This window comes from Chelonia mydas, chromosome 6 (assembly GCF_015237465.2).
Source record: "Chelonia mydas isolate rCheMyd1 chromosome 6, rCheMyd1.pri.v2, whole genome shotgun sequence".
In the NCBI taxonomy this organism is placed as follows: domain Eukaryota; kingdom Metazoa; phylum Chordata; order Testudines; family Cheloniidae; genus Chelonia; species Chelonia mydas.
The window spans coordinates 126,926,447-126,943,334 of record NC_051246.2 but is presented as its reverse complement, the minus strand read 5'-3'; the positions used below and the strand labels follow the sequence as shown (position 1 = coordinate 126,943,334).

At 42.9% G+C, this 16,888-nt stretch overlaps 1 protein-coding gene across 20 annotated transcripts in view; it reads right to left on the bottom strand.

Annotated features, from left to right (window-relative positions):
- Window positions 1-16,888, bottom strand: part of NIN (ninein) — a 109,007-nt gene that overhangs the window by 29,694 nt on the left and 62,425 nt on the right. For 11 of the 20 annotated variants that reach the window (XM_037901342.2, XM_027828315.3, XM_037901340.2 and 8 more), the window contains 9 exons: window positions 16,376-16,516; window positions 15,470-15,644; window positions 13,152-13,262; window positions 12,201-12,290; window positions 9,326-9,473; window positions 7,593-7,714; window positions 6,254-6,777; window positions 2,285-4,405; window positions 822-947 (listed from right to left, as the gene is read on the bottom strand). In XM_037901342.2, the coding sequence (XP_037757270.1) occupies window positions 822-947; window positions 2,285-4,405; window positions 6,254-6,777; window positions 7,593-7,714; window positions 9,326-9,473; window positions 12,201-12,290; window positions 13,152-13,262; window positions 15,470-15,644; window positions 16,376-16,516 (3,558 nt within the window). The remainder of the gene's footprint in view (window positions 1-821; window positions 948-2,284; window positions 4,406-6,253; window positions 6,778-7,592; window positions 7,715-9,325; window positions 9,474-12,200; window positions 12,291-13,151; window positions 13,263-15,469; window positions 15,645-16,375; window positions 16,517-16,888) is intronic. The other 9 variants (XM_043548333.1, XM_043548332.1, XM_043548336.1 and 6 more) reach the window with 1 other exon arrangement.

Genomic DNA, 16,888 nt, shown 5'->3' with positions numbered 1-16,888 from the left:
CTACAGCCAATAAGTGCAGTCACTGGAAAGAATCACTGCCATTTTAAAGGCATGCAGCATTTCTAACAAGCTAGAGAACTTTGAGACGGACTTTTTACAACAGTGTAATGCTGTTGCAAAAAAAAGCAAACATTCTGGGATGTATTGGCAGGAGTATTGTAAGCGAGACACGAGAAGTAATTCTTCCGCTCTACTCAGTGCTGATTAGGCCTCAACTGGAGTATTGAGTCCAGTTCTGTGTGCCACATTTCAGGAAAGATGTGGACAAATTGGAGAAAGTCCAGATAAGAGCAGCAAAAATTATTAAAGGTCTAGAAAACATGACCTATGAGGGAAGATTGAAAAACTTGGGTTTGTTTAGTCTGGAGAAAAGACTGAGAGGGGACATGATAACAGTTTTCAAATACATAAAAAGTTGTTACAAGGAGGAAGGAGAAAAATTGTTCTTCTTAACCTCTGAGGATAGGACAAGAAGCAATGGGCTTAAATTGCAGCAAGGGTGGTTTAGGTTGGACATTAGTAAAAACTTCCTAACTGTTAGAGTGGTTAAGCATGGGAATAAATTGCCTAGGGAGGTTGTGGAATCTCCATCATTGGGGATTTTTAAGAGCAGGTTAGACAAATACCTGTCAGGGATGGTCTAGATCACACTTAGTCCTGCCATGAGTGCAGGGGACTGGACTAGATGACCTCTCGAGGTCCCTTCCAGTCCTATGATTCTATCCCAGAAGAGCAATAAGGGTGCCGTTTTTCTTGTTCGCATTGCAGCTCACAATTAAAACCAGGAAGCACATGCATCATATGCCACTTTGTATTCTTACCACATTTCTTCTCGAGATCCATTTAGCTCCCGTAGTTTCAGGTTAGAAACACTTCCTTCCTCATTTAAAAGGGTTATTTCATTCTTCAGAATAGCATTTTCTTCTCTGAGCTTCTCGGCCTCACATCTACAGTATAGAGACAAGACAGTTGAAACACACCAATCTTCTTGTATCTCGTCCAGCTCCATTGATAGAAGACAAAACACTCATTACAAAAGGCAAATTACTTCTGACAACTGAAACAGCAGAACTTCCCGTTGATAAATATCATATGGATGAATTTACATGGCTTTTATGTAATGCTTATCAAGAGCACCTCCCAGAGCAATGCATAGGTGCTGTTTTAATTTCATGTATTAATTGCATAAAAAAGTCTGTTACACTGAAATGTGATTGCAAACTTAAATTACACCTCTGTAATCCAGTAAAAATTTCAGTGTATAATTTTACAGAACTTTTTGTTTGTAACGTGATTTGAAGACAATGTAATAGTTCAGACAGTTTGAAAGCAATTGTTTTGCCGCACTTTGCATATTGTAATGTATTAGACCATCTGTTTTGGGAATAGCAGTTCAATACAATGGGAATACCAGCATGAGAAGTAGCAGAATTTGACCTGTCTTTTCTTTTGTTTGCAATTTTAGAGTAGGTGCTTTTAAAATCAGGTTCTAGTCATGATGCAACACTTGAAAGGGTCATTCCAGGCTTCCCATAAGAATTTAATAAAAAGTTAACAGCCATTTATAACCACTTTGTGTAATCTCAAGAGAATTAATTCTTTAACTGCTAAATTTCAACAAAAATGCAGGTAATTTATTATGAGCTACATGTGTTCTTAGTTATGCTGGTATTTACCATGTCACATACTTAATGGCTTCTGAAGGATTTAAGTACTCCTATTGAGAAAATTACTAAGATTGTTTAGTGTTAACTTAAACATTTGAGAAAATTGCAGCTCCGTTAGCATCCTGAGTTACAGGCCAAGAACTAAGGCAAGAGAAGTGGAGAGATTATTAGTATGAAAGTTAAAAGCACTCCAAAGAAGTTACAGTAATGTTATTTCACATTAAAATGTTTGTTTCATTGAGACTTGTTAACTAAAATACACACTGCAAAAATAAATACATACAATCACCCTGAACAGTTGACAAATTGCTCTTGCGTTACCGTCACTGCTTTTAGAATACCATCACGTACATAACTCCACAGAAGATTACAATTAACCTACAAACTTTCATAATCCACATTAAAGTAGTTTGCTTACTAGTCATTACAGTCCAAGGCACTGTCTTCTAGTCAAGGTTAATCTACTTGTTAATGTGATGCAAGCATAAGGAAGTCAGTAGCAGTTACATGCCAGTCAATGAATGCTAGCAGGTTAGTTTTCTAAGCACAGCAAGCAGCAAAGTTAGATTTTTGTGGGGAGCACAAATATGTCCCAATTTTTTTAAAGTGTACATTACCTCAGGAGTTCAACTTTTTGCTGCAGCTCACTACATGTGCTTTGCAAATCATGTATCGCTGAATACAACTCCTCTTTCTCATCTTGAGAATGCATCTCTTTTTGCTTAACCAGAGATGTAACTTTCTCTTTCAGCTTCCTGTTGAGCTCTTGTAGCTCTCTTTTCTCCATTGCCAGGTCTTTTATTGTGGTCTCACATTGGCCATGTTTGTCTTGCAGGTCTTTAAACCTTAAAGTATGTTCTTCCAGTTTTCCAAGTCTGTGCTGCAGTCTTAAGTTCTCACTGTGCATCTCTATCTTTTCCTGTGCATATTGGTCACGGGCATCTTCCAGTTCCTTAACTTTTTCCAGGAGCTGTGTTTTTTCTTGCCTGAGTTTGACACTTTCTTGATTACTTTCTTCTAACCTGAGCTGCAGGCTTGTAAGTCTTGGTACATTCTCTTCTAGTTTTTTATTTTGTTCAAACAACTTTATCATTTCAGATTTCAGGCCCTTGTTTTCTTGCTGGATTTCTTCCTGTAAGGACAGAAGTGTAGATTGTGCCCTTGATCTGTCTTCTAGCTCTTCAAACTTTTCCCAAAGCTGAGGTACTAGACCGTTCTGCTCTCCATTCTCTTTAGATGCTCCATAGACCTTCTCAAGTTGGAGAGAAGCTTCAGTTATTTCCTCAGCCTTCTTTAGTTCAGTCTGTAGCCTAGAAACTTCAGAACAAAGCTCTTTACGGGCTGTAGCATGATCAGACGTTATTTTTGCCACCTTGCTATCTTCCTGAGAACATTCCTTCTCTCTTTTAACATCTTCATAGAACATCTTCAACTTGGGAACCACCTCAAAGATTTTCTCAAGCTCTGTCTGTCTCATTTCCAGCACAGACACTTTGGAAGCCTGATCTTGCTTCTTGTCATTAGCTTCATTATATTCTGCTTCCAGTACCATTATACTTTCCAGAAGCTGACGAATCTGTATTTTCAGGGCATGGTTCTCTACCTTAGTGTCTTCATACATCTTCTTTAGACTGGAATAAGCCTCAACCATTTCTTCAAGCTCCTTAGTTTTAGCCTCCAACAATGAAAGAACAAGCAAGTTTGCTCCATGATCTGTCTCTTTACTGCCATCTTGCAGATTTTTGAGAACATTACCCTCAATTTGCTCTATCCTGTCTTGCACCTGAGATTCTTCCATCTCAGAATTTGATTGGTCAAAACTGGAAAGTTTTCCTGACTCTTGCTCCAGTCGCTGTAACCGCTGCTGTAACCTGACAATCTCAGAAACCATTTTCACATTTTCCTTCACAGCCTGCTCATGCACCTTCTGTAGGTTTGTAAGAACCTCTCCATCCTCTTCCAATTGTTGCAAGCCAGACAGTGCTGAAACCTTGCTCTTCACTTCTGCATATTCATTTGCCAAGGCATTGTAGTCATTCCTGAGTTTGGCAAAATCAAGTGTTTCCTGCTGCAATTTCTTTATTGTTTCTTGAAGCTTTAAGATTTCCAAACTCATCTGTGCCTTCTCTTTTTCTGCTCTCTCGTGGGTCTCTTTGTTCAAACCCTCTAAAGCAAGAAGTTTGGAATTCAGTTTGTATTTCTCTTGCTCATATGCAGTCTCAAGCACTTCAAGCCTTTGGCTAACCAGCTTCCTTTTTTCCTCTACCACAGACATTTGTTCTTCTCTGTCTTTTAGCTCTCTTTCGTAATCATTTTGTTGCTGCAATATTTTATTCTGCAACTTGTCCTCTTGTTTTTCAGCAACATTTCTCAGATCCTGCAGCTCTTTCTGGAGCTGCTCCTTTTCACACATTAACTTGTTCACAAGTTCCTTGAAATTCTTCTCTAGGAGTTCTTTCTCCTGTGTTAGTACAAAAGAAATGGCCTTTTTGCTCTCCAGCATTTCCTTCAGTTGCTCTTGGGCTTCAGCACATTCCTGGATGATTTCATCCTTTTCGAATTCCCACTGAGATTTCTCCTCATGCTGTTGTTCGGCGAGTTCTTGCAGCTCTCGTTGGTAGCGTTCTTCAAGATTTCGTAGTGCTTCTTCATACTTGTTCACAATCGTTTGTCTGTCGACAGAAAACTGAGTTTCTGTCTGAGATGTTCTTCTGTTATACTCAGTTTCCATTTTTTTCCTAAATATGGTCAACATAACACATTACTAAAACCTCTGCCAATTCCAGAAAATATGTCTGTTTTCAAACTATTTAACGAAACAACTGAAATTTGCACATTTAATCACGTTTCAGACCAATATATTCAATAGCTGGATTTTTCTTTTGAGACCCAGAGTTACATTTAAGAGAGACAACCTGTTCCGATTCAAAAAAATCGACTTGCCTGGCAAAGAACATAACTCATGCAGTATTCTCAGAGGTAGTTGTGACACTATTGACTTAACCTGGGACCGTATAGAACATTGTTGCAACCAAGGGCCTGTAGTGGCACCAAATCTTGTATAAAGGGGGTCAAATAAGGTGTCTAAGACAAGGTTATGGTTTGCTGGTTATGATTACGCTATCTGTATGCATGTATCATTTTTGCATTTAAAGATATAAATATTGGCTCTATACTGTCTGTGTTTCAAACTTGTGCTATGCTTCTGGGTGACACCCCAGAGAAGTTGGTGTCAGCTCTGCCTAGCCTGCTTGATGGCCCATTAAGGGCCATCAGCTATACAACTGACCCATTGAGAGAAGGCAGACACACCTTGTGACACAGCAAGGCATGCAGGGACCTGCCTATGGACAGAATTCTGAGGTTTTTCCAGGCCGTGTGATGGACAGCTTGTCTTTGAAACAAAGAAAAGAAAGACCACATGGCAAGAGAATATAAAAAGCTGCTGCAACTCCTCCATCTTGTCTTCAATCCTGCTTCTGACCTCTGGAGGGACTTTGCTACAAACAGAAGCTCTACACAAAGGACTGATGACCTATCCCAGCTGTGGATGTACTCCAGAGCCTTGATTTGAACCTGCAGTTTATTTCATCACTGCTACAAGCCTGAACCAAGAACTTTGCCATTACTGTGCGTAATTGATTCCATTTAACCAATTCTAGCTCTCATCTGTATCTTTTTCCTTTTATGAATAAACCTTTAGATTTTAGATTCTAAAGGATTGGCAGTAGCATCATTTGTGGGTAAGATCTAATTTGTATATTGACCTGGGTCTGGGGCTTGGTCCTTTGGGATCAGGAGAACTTTTTTCTTTTACTGGGGTAATGGTTTTCATCACCATTTGTCCCCATAACGAGTGGCACTGGTGGGGATACTGGGAAACCGGAGTATCTAAGGAAATTGCTTGTGTGACTTGTGGTTAGCCAGTGGGGTAAAACCAAACTTTTCTCTGTTTAGCTGGTTTGGTTTGCCTTGCCTTGGTGTGCATAGAAACCCCAGCCTTGGGCTGTAATTGCCCTGTTTTAAGCAATTTGTCCAGAATTAGCACTCTCAGTTGGGTCCCACCAGAACCAGCATCGTTACAGTAGTCTTACCAAAAATAGGCACCGGTTGATTCACATGAGTGGAACCCTTTCAATGATGCTTCACATGAGAGAAAGCGGTCTCTGCTCTGATCAACTTTCAGGTTCAGGGCCAGAGATTTAGCTTTTGGGTTTGAGAACCCAAGCAGTAATTTTAAAAAGTCTTTCAATAAATACACAAAGAATATAAAGGGCATGGACACTGAATTGGATTTACCAATTGACTGTGCTTTAGGTCCTATTAACTAGTTTGATTTTATATCTATATTTATCAGCAGTTGAACTGAAACCAATATTAAGCGTCCAGTCTAAAAAACAGAAGAAAAGGCTTTTGGGTACCAACAGTTTCACATATAACAATAAAAACAGCTCTTCTAGTATAGTTCTTACTATTAGAACTTGAAAGAAGAGTCAAAACAGATTAAAGATCGGGAATAACCTCTTCTGAACTAATTCAGTCTTGGTGAACCTGCCTAGCAGATAGCCCAAACAGTGCCGTCTCACCTTTCTTCTTGGAGTTCCTGTTGGTGTTTTTCCAGCAATTTGTGTTGTAGCTCTTCCCTCTCAACAGCATGCTTTTCTGTCAGGCTTTTCAGCTGCTCATGGAAACCACGTTCTACCTCCCCCTTTTCTTCTTGCAGGGTCTGCACCAGAGCTCTCATCTTTTCTTCCATCCAAATCCCATTCTGAACCAGCGCCTCCCGTTCTCGGTTAAAACTCTCTTGTACCTGCTCCAGCCTAACCTGGAGCTCTTCCTCATGTCCTAGCTTCAGCAGTTCTTGGAGATTAGCCTTTTCCTTATCAAAGCTCATCTGTAAGTCGTTTCTCTCCTCATTATGTTTACAGTCAATCCTTTCTTGTTCCTCTTTGAGCATCGCTGTCTCTCCCTGGAGTGCTTCAATTTGGTTTCTAAGGGCACTTATTTGCTTTTCCATGGTTTGCCTCTCTTCATTATATTTCTTCACCATGTTTTCTTGCTCCTTTTCACAATGGGTCTTGGTCTCAACTAGTTTTTCATAATTGCTCATCTGTGTTAAAAGAAAAATGCAGTGGTTTATTTTCTAGCTTACAGAGGAGCAATATTCTCATTTGCACATTAGTGTCTTAAACTGCCTTTCCTCAGAGAAGCAGAATAGGAATGTTAGAGCAGTCAGCTTGATTTCTTAAAGTGGCAAGGATAATATTTACACATACAAATGAAATTAACATTGCATGTTTTTATGAAACCAACAAAAGAAAGCAGGGTCCCAACTGATTTTCACGAGTCAGGAAGGGTAGGTCTAGACCAGAGTTTGTGGTCCTGTTTTAACTTTAGTCAAAATCCTTCAGTTAAGCTTTTCATTGTTGATTCACCAAGAAAGTAAATATATTAAGCCATGCAAAAGAAAAGAGATCTGCTCTTCAAGGAAAAACCGATTCCCAGAAGCAGCAAACTATTGTGTCTCTCCCCTCCATGCTTCCTATCCCCAATTGTGGGGGGTCATCAGTTTTGTTAGATTACAAACTCTCGGTGTCTGAGACTCCCTTTTACACAGTTGTATTGTATGTATGGATGCAAACTAGGTATATTTTCAGCTGGGAAGGTGGGATAAGGAGATAGTCTGAAAACCCCCACACTATCACAGGATGGGCCACAGTTTAATTTTGCCAAGCTGCTTAAACTTCACTTTTCTCAACTTTCCATCCAATAGGAGAAAGATTAGAGGCCAACCCAGACACACAGCTGGGGATTGCAGGTAAATGGCAGTAAGAAAATGAACATCCAAGGCCACGTCCCTCCCAAGGGAACCATGAAGAGGTGAGGGAATTTCCGAGACTTTATTTGTGAATGAAGATAGCTTACTGTGTCTTTGAGCTCCTGTTTCAGATGCTGTAGCTCCTTGTGGTGTTGCTCCTTCATTCGTTCTATGACCATTTCTGCTTCTATGCTCATATTTAGTGGATTGCAATCTTCAGAACCAAGCCCTAAAAAAAAAAAAAAAAAAAAAAAAAGTATGTGTGTTTTCTTGACGCCTCAAGTGACCAGATGTTCAAGCCAAGCACCTCACCATCTACTCTCCTGGATTTATTGAAACTCAAGGACATCAGTGACTACAGCAGGATTCTGTAACCGTGCAGCTCAGGCTCAAACCATCCCAGAGGCACCTGGGGCGAAGCAATGCCAAGCTTTCATTTTAGTCTTAATTCTTAACAGAGTGACTGTCTGCTCTCCAGCGGCAATACTTCCCCTGAGGTTAAATATCAGAATGGGGGCCCCACTCCTGGGCTCTCACTGAACTACCCACAGTGCAGCTTTTGGGGGAAGGGGAGGTCGGAGGTGTTGTAAACCTTGCATTAAGCTCACCTATACACTCTCCCTATCCTGGAATCATTGGGCACAGACCTCATCACCCAGTGTCAATCTGAACAGCCGTCAGACATCTTTGACTTCTGCTAGCTGAAGCCATAGCCAGGAATCATTGCTGCATACGGCCACTGGAGCCGTTCTCTCTACGCCAGCTTCATGTCACCAGAGGTTCCACCTTGCAATGGGGCAATTCTCCCTGGACCAGATAGGTCAGCTCTGGGGCCTGGCTTGGCTGGCAGCTTGGCATACAGCAGCTGCACCACACTAAAAGAAATGGCCCATCACCTGCCTGGTCTCATGTTGCCTTGCTGGGGTGGTGGACGTGGTGGTGCAGGATTAGATAGGTACAAAAAAAGTTACCTCAGTTTAGTGAAGGAAAATATACGTGTTTTGTAGATTAAGGAAAATAAAGGGGTTTTAGCAGCCATGAGAAACTTTGAAAATATAGGAAGAAAAATGTACTTGGCAAGATCAGTTGTAAAAATGCTGCGCTCAAAATGTGACGGATAAGAAAGAGACGCCTCTGACCACCAGGAATGGCACCCTCTAGTGTGCACAGTAGGAAAAGTTGCTCTGTGTTGCCCCAGGAGTGATCCCGAACACACCAATGTCATCCCAGAGAAAGGCCTAGCCACAAAATCTTGTCGGCTCAAGGCTGGCGAAGGGGTCAACGCCAAACTGCCCTAGACTGGTTCTTGACTAAAGGTAGCAATTGGCAATGACATCACTTGTCTGTATGAAAAGCTGAGCTCTTAAAGGGTTTGTTACTAGTACCTGCCTGACCAAGTTGGACCCGCCCACATGGGTTCGAGTACCCCTGGGTCTAGTCCTTCCGTGAGTATTCTGATCAAATGCTCATGACTGTGTGGTGCTGTATGGGTGTTATAATAGCTTATTATTTAGGCTTTTAGACGTGCTTAGAGCAAGTGTATAAACACCATTTGGCTTGTACATTTAATAAATGAATTAACAGTTGACTTGGTGGTGTGGTAATATCCTGCCCTACTATGACTGCTGATAATTCCAGCGGGGGGACTGCTCCAAGTGTTTGAATATTTGGGATTTCCTGATGTCAGAAAGTTTCAAGTTGTGCCTAGTTCTGGAATATCAACTCCCATTTAATCCCTCTTGTCACAAAAAACTTCCAGAGCTGAGAGTTCTCTATAATCCCTCCACTAGAATACAGCAGAAGAGCCTACTCCAAAACACCTAGAGGAAATATCCTTTACCTTGGTCAGGCTCCACACCACCGCTTCCCCCATTTTTAATGTCAAACTCCTCATGCAGCGAGCTTTCCAGAGAAGGCCTAAATATTCTGCCTTGAGTACGATACTCTTCCAGCTCAGACTGGAGTTCATCGATCTGGTCTTGCAGCTCCTGAGTAAAAACACACCAGAATGAAAGAGAGCAAGTCACGGGAACAGATATATTGCAACACACAGACTAAATGACAGGACATTCAGAGTGGTTTATTTTACGAGATCAACTTGCCAAAAATCCTGGAGTAGCCCAAGAACAGCACTAATTATCCTCCCATCCACAAGACCTATGGCTGTCCTTTTCCAAGTTCCAACATGCACAGGTAACTGTGAGATGTGTGTTTACTCACTGAACTATCACAGCACATTCATACTGAATGTACACTTTGCGTATGAAACATATGAAGCGTTAATACCCTACATTCTGGCCTGCTTCCCACTGGTTGTTACCCAGGATACAACGTAGGAACCTTTCGAATGTAATTGTGAAATATCTGCAATCACTGACAGGGGAACCACCCTTCTGCTGTGACCTTGATATGAAAGTTACAGGCTGTGGTTCCCTTGCTACACATTAATTCATTTACCATCTGTTACTTTTGTCCAGTGGCCAACAGGATACCCTGACCACATACGATGCACTGAGCACACTGCATTAGCGTTTATTGGGGCAAATGAGTACCTGAGCTAGGATGTATGTACACTAATTCCTGTAGATTTGGAATATGTCCATGAAATCAACACTGAAATTTCCCTCCCCCAACCTCCTCCCCAACACCTTCAGAGTTGACAGTTCTTCAAAGTAGCGGGCTGCATATTCACATAAAAACATGAGAGACAAATATTTGGCCCTCAGAAATCATCTGAGAGAAAGCAGGTATGAATGTAACTAGTTCTACAGGGGTTTTGGCTTTAGCTCCCAAATTGGTGGAATCTCACAATGGTAGCAGAGTGACAGTACTGCTGGGGATTAAATGTCATCTAAAACCAGGGTATTCCTTGTGGAACAAGAAAGCTCATCCATTCTGCTTTGAGTGTTTGCAGCCACAGCAGTCCTTAGAAAGTGGACAAATTAGAGTAGATATTTTGGGGCACAAATTACAACAAGAAATTTGAATCAGGGTGGGTTGATTTAAATCACAGCATTTTAAATCATGATTTAAATCAGCAAGCAGAAAACCTTGATTTAATTTTAATTGTGTTTTGCATCTGTACTTCGTTATTTACCTAAAGAAAGGTTGAGTCTGATTGGTTGGTAATCTGTAAAACAACTGAACACAGCCTTTTCACTACATTTGGCACTTCCTTTTGCTAACCAGGAGGATATACTATATTTATAAACTTTTATTTAAGCAACTGTGTAGCATAACTTACGTTTATTCAGATTCAGATTCTTAATTTTTATATTTTTTATTATGTTAGAAAATTATAAATGATGCATCTCTTATTTACTAGATGACTGTTTTCTTGCAATTTGTGTCCATCCCTATTTGGATGGAGATTCAAAATCAACTAAAAATGCATAAAAATGGTATTTTAAGATTAAATACGCTGGATACATGTTTTGCATTTAAAACTAACTGATTTGTTAAACAAAAGAACTAGTTTTATCTGTAGTTAGCGAATTGAACAGATTGTTTCTGGTCATGTCTTTCAAGATTTTAGAACGAATAGATCTCATCATCTCACACCGAGTTATTATTCAGATTTGAAGCAAAAAACCACACACACAACCAAAAAACAAGCTTTCCTGCTTTTTTAACTCCCAACAGGTTTCTTAACTTGGAATTCGCTCAGGGGTTCTCAAACTTCATTGCACTGCAACCCACTTCTGACAAAAAAGTTATTACATGACCCTGGGTGCGGGGAGAGAGGGCCGCAGCCTGAGCCCCACTGCCCCGGGTGGGGATGGAGCTCGGGCTTCAGCCCTGGGTCCCAGCAAGTCTAATGCTGGCCCTGGCAACCCCATTAAAATGGGGTCAGGACCCATTTTGGGGTCCCAACCCAGAGTTTGAGAACCACTGAGCTAGTCAATGAACTGAACTAGTTGACTAAACTGAAATGAAGAAAATATTCCCTCTGCACCTGCAGAAGAGGCTGCTGCTGTCAAAAGCTAGCTTAGCACTTCAGCAAACTCTGGTTCCAGGTGTTAGCCAGCGACGTCCATCGGTTCACTTTCTTTACAGGTTGGCAGCCAACGTGTACTGCTTAGTATTGTTTTTTGTGCAGTTTAATTTAAATGATTTCAATATACTCTCATATGTTTAGGTCTTAGCATGAGTTGTCAAGTTCAAATTTAATTTAAGGTTGCTTTTTCTGTAACCATCATGTGTTTAAATTTTAAGAAATCTGATTTTTTTTTAATTTAAAAAGTCAATTTTCATCCCCCCTGGTTTACAGGCACAAGATTTCAGGCAAAAAAAGCTCCTTTTACATGCAACTGTTCTTTCGCCCTTCTCTTGGACAGCCAAAGGTGGTAGCGAGTTTCACAATGTGAGACCCAACTTGTTCCAAAGGCTAACAAACAGCCAGAAGGTAACTTTTGCCTGGAGCTGTATTACGACTGGCTAACAAAAAAGGCTTCATAACCCAATCTTAATGATCTCTCAAGGTGCTCCCCTTTGGCATGGTTATTTTCCTTGAAAAGCATCAGCTAAAAGAGGGGCTTTTTGGTCAAAAGGCTTGCATTGGTCTAAAAACAGGGGGCCATTATTTAGCTTATAGAATAGCAAACTCACCTGCATCTTATTACACATGGCTCTCGATTCCTAGGAGAACGCTGTGTTAAGTACAGAACTGAGTTCCAGTACTGAAGTTGGTGTCTCCCACCCTTTGAGTCACTCACCCTGCACTGCTGTTCATACTCGTTTTTCATTTGTACCAATCTCTCCTCCTGCAGGAAAAACTCGGCACTGCTGGGATCAAGGTCGCCGAACTACAACACAGCATGAAAACAAATCTAGTTAATCCTGCATTGTGAATAATCCTGGTGCTGAATTCAAGGCCAGGCCCCAATTCCCAGGCATTCCAGTCAGGCTGTGTTTTATTTATATAGAAAATACTGTCAGAGGGGACAGACAGCAAGAGATCAAAACAATTTCCTAGGCAACAGACCAGCTGTTATTTCACAGTCCCGCATGCTCATTTAACTAACTTCAGTTCCAGTGGGTATTTTGATTTTTAGCCAAAAATGTATAATGCAACTACAAAAGTACCTATCCTAAAAGGGTAAGCTGATTAAATGTAGGAATCGTTTATTGGATTAGAGTCTCAGAAGATTCTACAGTTATGTCTTTTAAGAATATTGACAAATGTGAAATGATAACCAAGAAGATCCAATCCTAAATTACAGTGCAGTTTATTATAACATGACCACCTGAATAATTTGTTCACCCCAATTTTTAGCTCAGATTTAAGAGTGCAAGGGCTCCTAATGTCGTGTCTTTATTTAAGGCAGGATCCCAGAAAAGGATCCATGCAAGTGTGTCTATGTGACTCCCTTTCTGCGATTAGGACCATAGAAAACCAGCTCTGCAGGAAAGAGACTGTTTCCTCTGGGATTTGGAAAAATGCTTCGCCCACTTTAGGGTACTATACAACATAGCAGGTCATTTACTGATAATTTAGGAAAATATAACCTGCAGTAACACTCAGCCACAGTTCTCAGAGTAACCAAGGTCCACTGTGGTCATGTTCACAGTGAGGGTCTCCTGCTCGTGGTTAAATCATGTGGTTAAATTCCCTTTAGGAATTTGCTCTCTATTAGAAAGGCATAACGGAAGGAAGGGAGGCTCACCTTCTCGGCCAAGACATTTTCCAAGTTCCTTTGCAGTTTGCTCGTCAGGCTCTCATACTCTGACAGCTTCTGTCCAGTCTCTAACAGCTCGCTCTCTAAACGGCTGTTTTCCTAAAGGAGAAGTGATCTTAAAGTTCTGGCATATTTTTGTTTGTTTTAAAAACTTTCCAAACACTGATACCTAGGAAAGTCCACAGTGAATCAGGTCAGAAGGTACATTTGTCTTGCCCAGAAGTAGGCCCAAGCCTGGATTCTGACACAGATACTGGTACAAATGTCAGTTGCCAACAAGAAGTGTGAATTTGTCTGCTGGTAAAAAATGGAAGACCCTCTTGTCACACCAAAGTCATGCATGGGAAGGCCTGAACCTGCAAGCAGCATACAAAGCAAAGAGCAACTTCTAGTCCTGTCTTGAGGCTCTTCTCCCTAGTTTCCCTGCTTTCCTGCGTGCATCTGGCCAACAGCTGCCTAAGGAAGAGATGCCAACTTCCAGGCAGACAAGAGGACTGACATCAGCAATATCTTTAAAGGCCCTCCTTCCCCATGCCCAGAGCTTGTTTGCGTAGAGCCTGCTCACCTTAGTTTATTTCTGCCCAATTGAAAAAACAAACTATGAAGTTTGAGAGTAAAAGTTGCCCGATCCGATTGTATTCAGACTAGAACAAGATCAGTTACGAGTTTGCTATTTCTAAAAACATTTTGGAAAGGAACCTGAACCTGGGGCCCACGTACACATGGCCCCAGCTCAAAAAACACAACCCTGCAGTCAGACTGTTTTGAGAATACGGATCCAATTGGAGAATTCATTTATGGGGGGTTTCAAAGCTGTATTTTCATATGTCAAGACCTTAGCAGTAAGATGTTTCCTCTGCTAGCTGGTGGCCAGATGATAAAACAGACAGCCATCAAGCAGAATTTACTCCTGGGGGAATTCTGCACCACTGTGCATGCACATAATTTATGTTCCCCCGCAGATTTCTTTGCTTCTCTGCAGAAAAATGTTTTTCTGACAGGGAAGCAAAGGAAACACACAAGACCCTCCCAAGCAGTATGTTTTGGGTGCCTGGAGCAGCAGGCAGAGAGGTAAATCACTGTGGGGGAGGGGGCGGGACTGGGGAAGACCTGGCTGGTGGCTCCTACCCTGTGCCCTGCTAGTCCCAGCTGGGCTGGGGAGGACGGGATTTCCTCTGCATCCAGGGCTGGGTCAGATCCACCCCCAGATTTCTCCCCAGCTGCAGAAAGCTCCGGCACCCATCGCTCCTCAGCTGCAGTGGGAGGGATTGCTGTACAGGGAGCTGCTCCCCCATCTGCCCAACCCCCATGCATCCAGATGCCCTCATGTCCAGACCCTCCCACTGAGCCTCACACTCTTGCACTCAGGAACCCCCCCAGCATGAGCCCTACTCCCCCTGCACCTGGACCACCCCAACAAGCCACCTGCACCTGGATCCCCACCCCACTGAGCCCCACTCCCCCAGCATTTGGACCCCCACACCCAGAGCCCCCTGCCAACCTCTATCCCTCCCACACCCAGGCCCCCCCTGCTGAGCCCCAACCACGTTCACTTGGGCCCCCTGCAGAGTCCCATTACCGTTGCACCCAGAGCTCCCCCAACAAGCCCCTGTGCATCCAGACCCCCCCCGCCCCGCCCCCAGATCCCCCACTGAGCTGCCCACATCCAGCTTGCCCCACACAGAACCCTCTCAACCCACATCTGGATTCCCCCCACACTAAGCCCCTCCACACTTGGATCCTGCCTTGCTGAGTCTGCCCACACCTGGTGCACCTGGCACAGAGGGGCAGGGCCCTGGAGTGTTTCTAGGGCAGGCCCAGTCCTTGCGCTGTGTCAGGGTTGGGTGCAGCCTCACTGCTGAGCCTGTGTCCCGTGAGGGAGCTGCACAGTGATCCCCCACCTCTGTGCAGCCAGTGGCCTGTGCTCCCCAATGCCATGTTGGAGCCTCCACATTTATTTGACAAATAAAATGTGCAGAATTTTAAAATACTGTACGCATATTTTTATTTTCGGATGCACAATTTTTAATTTTTTTGGCGCAGAATTCCCTCAGGAGTAAGAATTGTCCATCTGGTGTCTGGGTTGACCAGACATGTACACGCTGCATACCACAGCTACAGAGTCTGGGAGCCTTATGACATCTAGGCAACAGTCTACCCAGGCAAGTCAGAAGAACCCTTTTAAATACACCTATACAAATCATGCTGCTAAAGGAAATTTCAGCCAGTACAATACACACAGTCATTGATTCTCTTAACAAGGGCTAAGTGACAAAGTTCTGCAACTTCAGCCAGCCCTTTGTTACCTTTAGGGAAAGGGTGAGCCGGTCACGGACGTAGTTCTCTTCCGTTTTCACCTTCTCAATCTCCCGCTCCAGCTCCAATCGCTGTTTGGCAGCCTGCTGCAGGATCTGCTCTCGCTCCTTCCGGAGTTCATTCTTTAAAGCTGCAGTGCGTTCTTTGTACTCCTCATCCAGCTTCCTATTAACACAAGAGAGGATGGTAAGAAAAGTGGGCAAACACCATTAAAAAGCAAGTAGGGTAGGAACAGTCACACAGAAGCAGCTGGGTCTTACACCAACAACCCCTACACAAGAAAAAAGACTCGGGAGAGAAAGCAGTGATGCACAGATCAGTAACATACACAGCCACCAGCCGTACTGTACAACGCTGAGCGACAGGCACATCCCATGCTATGTTCTGCATAAGCCGCTCCGTTTTTAGGATTAAATTGGATTTCTATCTCACCGATCCAAATCTTAAAGTTAGAGTTCAACTAAAATTATATTTGTGGAAAACAAAATGTAACACTTCCTGCCAGCTAACCAGGAAAGCAAAATGAGAGCACGAAAACCAGGTGCGAGTACCATGATGCCAAAAAAGAGGGAATTGTACAGATGGAACTGGGTTGCACAGAATTTGGAGACCTTTGGTACTATAGAAATGGGTGGTAGGAAAGTGGAAGACAGGAAGATTAGCCAAATTGATCCTGAGCCCTTCAGAACGCGCGCGCGCACACACACACACACTTACTTCAGCCTGAAGTTTTTCTTTAGAGCCACACACATGCAGCAAAGCAATTATCTAATTTTTATGTACAACCAACACTGTATACACATGCAATGACCGAACAAAATGGAGAGACCTGTGCTCTCCGATCACTCCGGCCCCCTTCAGGTAGCGAAGGCGGAAATGCAGGTGGGCTGCCATACCTGAGGTTGTATTCATTCCGGCGTTCTATGGTAGCATGGTGGTCGTCAACTTCCGAGGCCATAAGAGATTTCAGTTTTTCAGCTTTTTCCAAATCTGAGCGCAGCTTCTCTTTTTCTCTCACCACTTGGTCAACTCGCTCCCTACCAAAAGGAAGGAATCCTGGATTATACGCCCTTTCCTGGCTCCCCAGCACCCAAACAAGTCACACACATTTCAAGGCCTGAGGAATACCCAGTTTTCTCCCCCACTCTACATCCCTCCTGCCTCCAGGTCATAGCCACCTTCCTCTTGGTGAAAGATCAGATGGGTTTGTCCCATCAGTTCTAGTTCTTCATCGGCTCGGGCACAAGTGCATTGTTGCCTCAACTCGTGCTGGCCAAGACTGACGAGCCTAGGAACTGCTCTGGAGTAGTTTAATTTCCTGCACTGGTGGAGCTGTGCCACAGGGCCAGGCCACCTTCTGTCCCATTCTTTTTTTTTCACTGTTTTGATTACCTCTGGCACCTCACTCT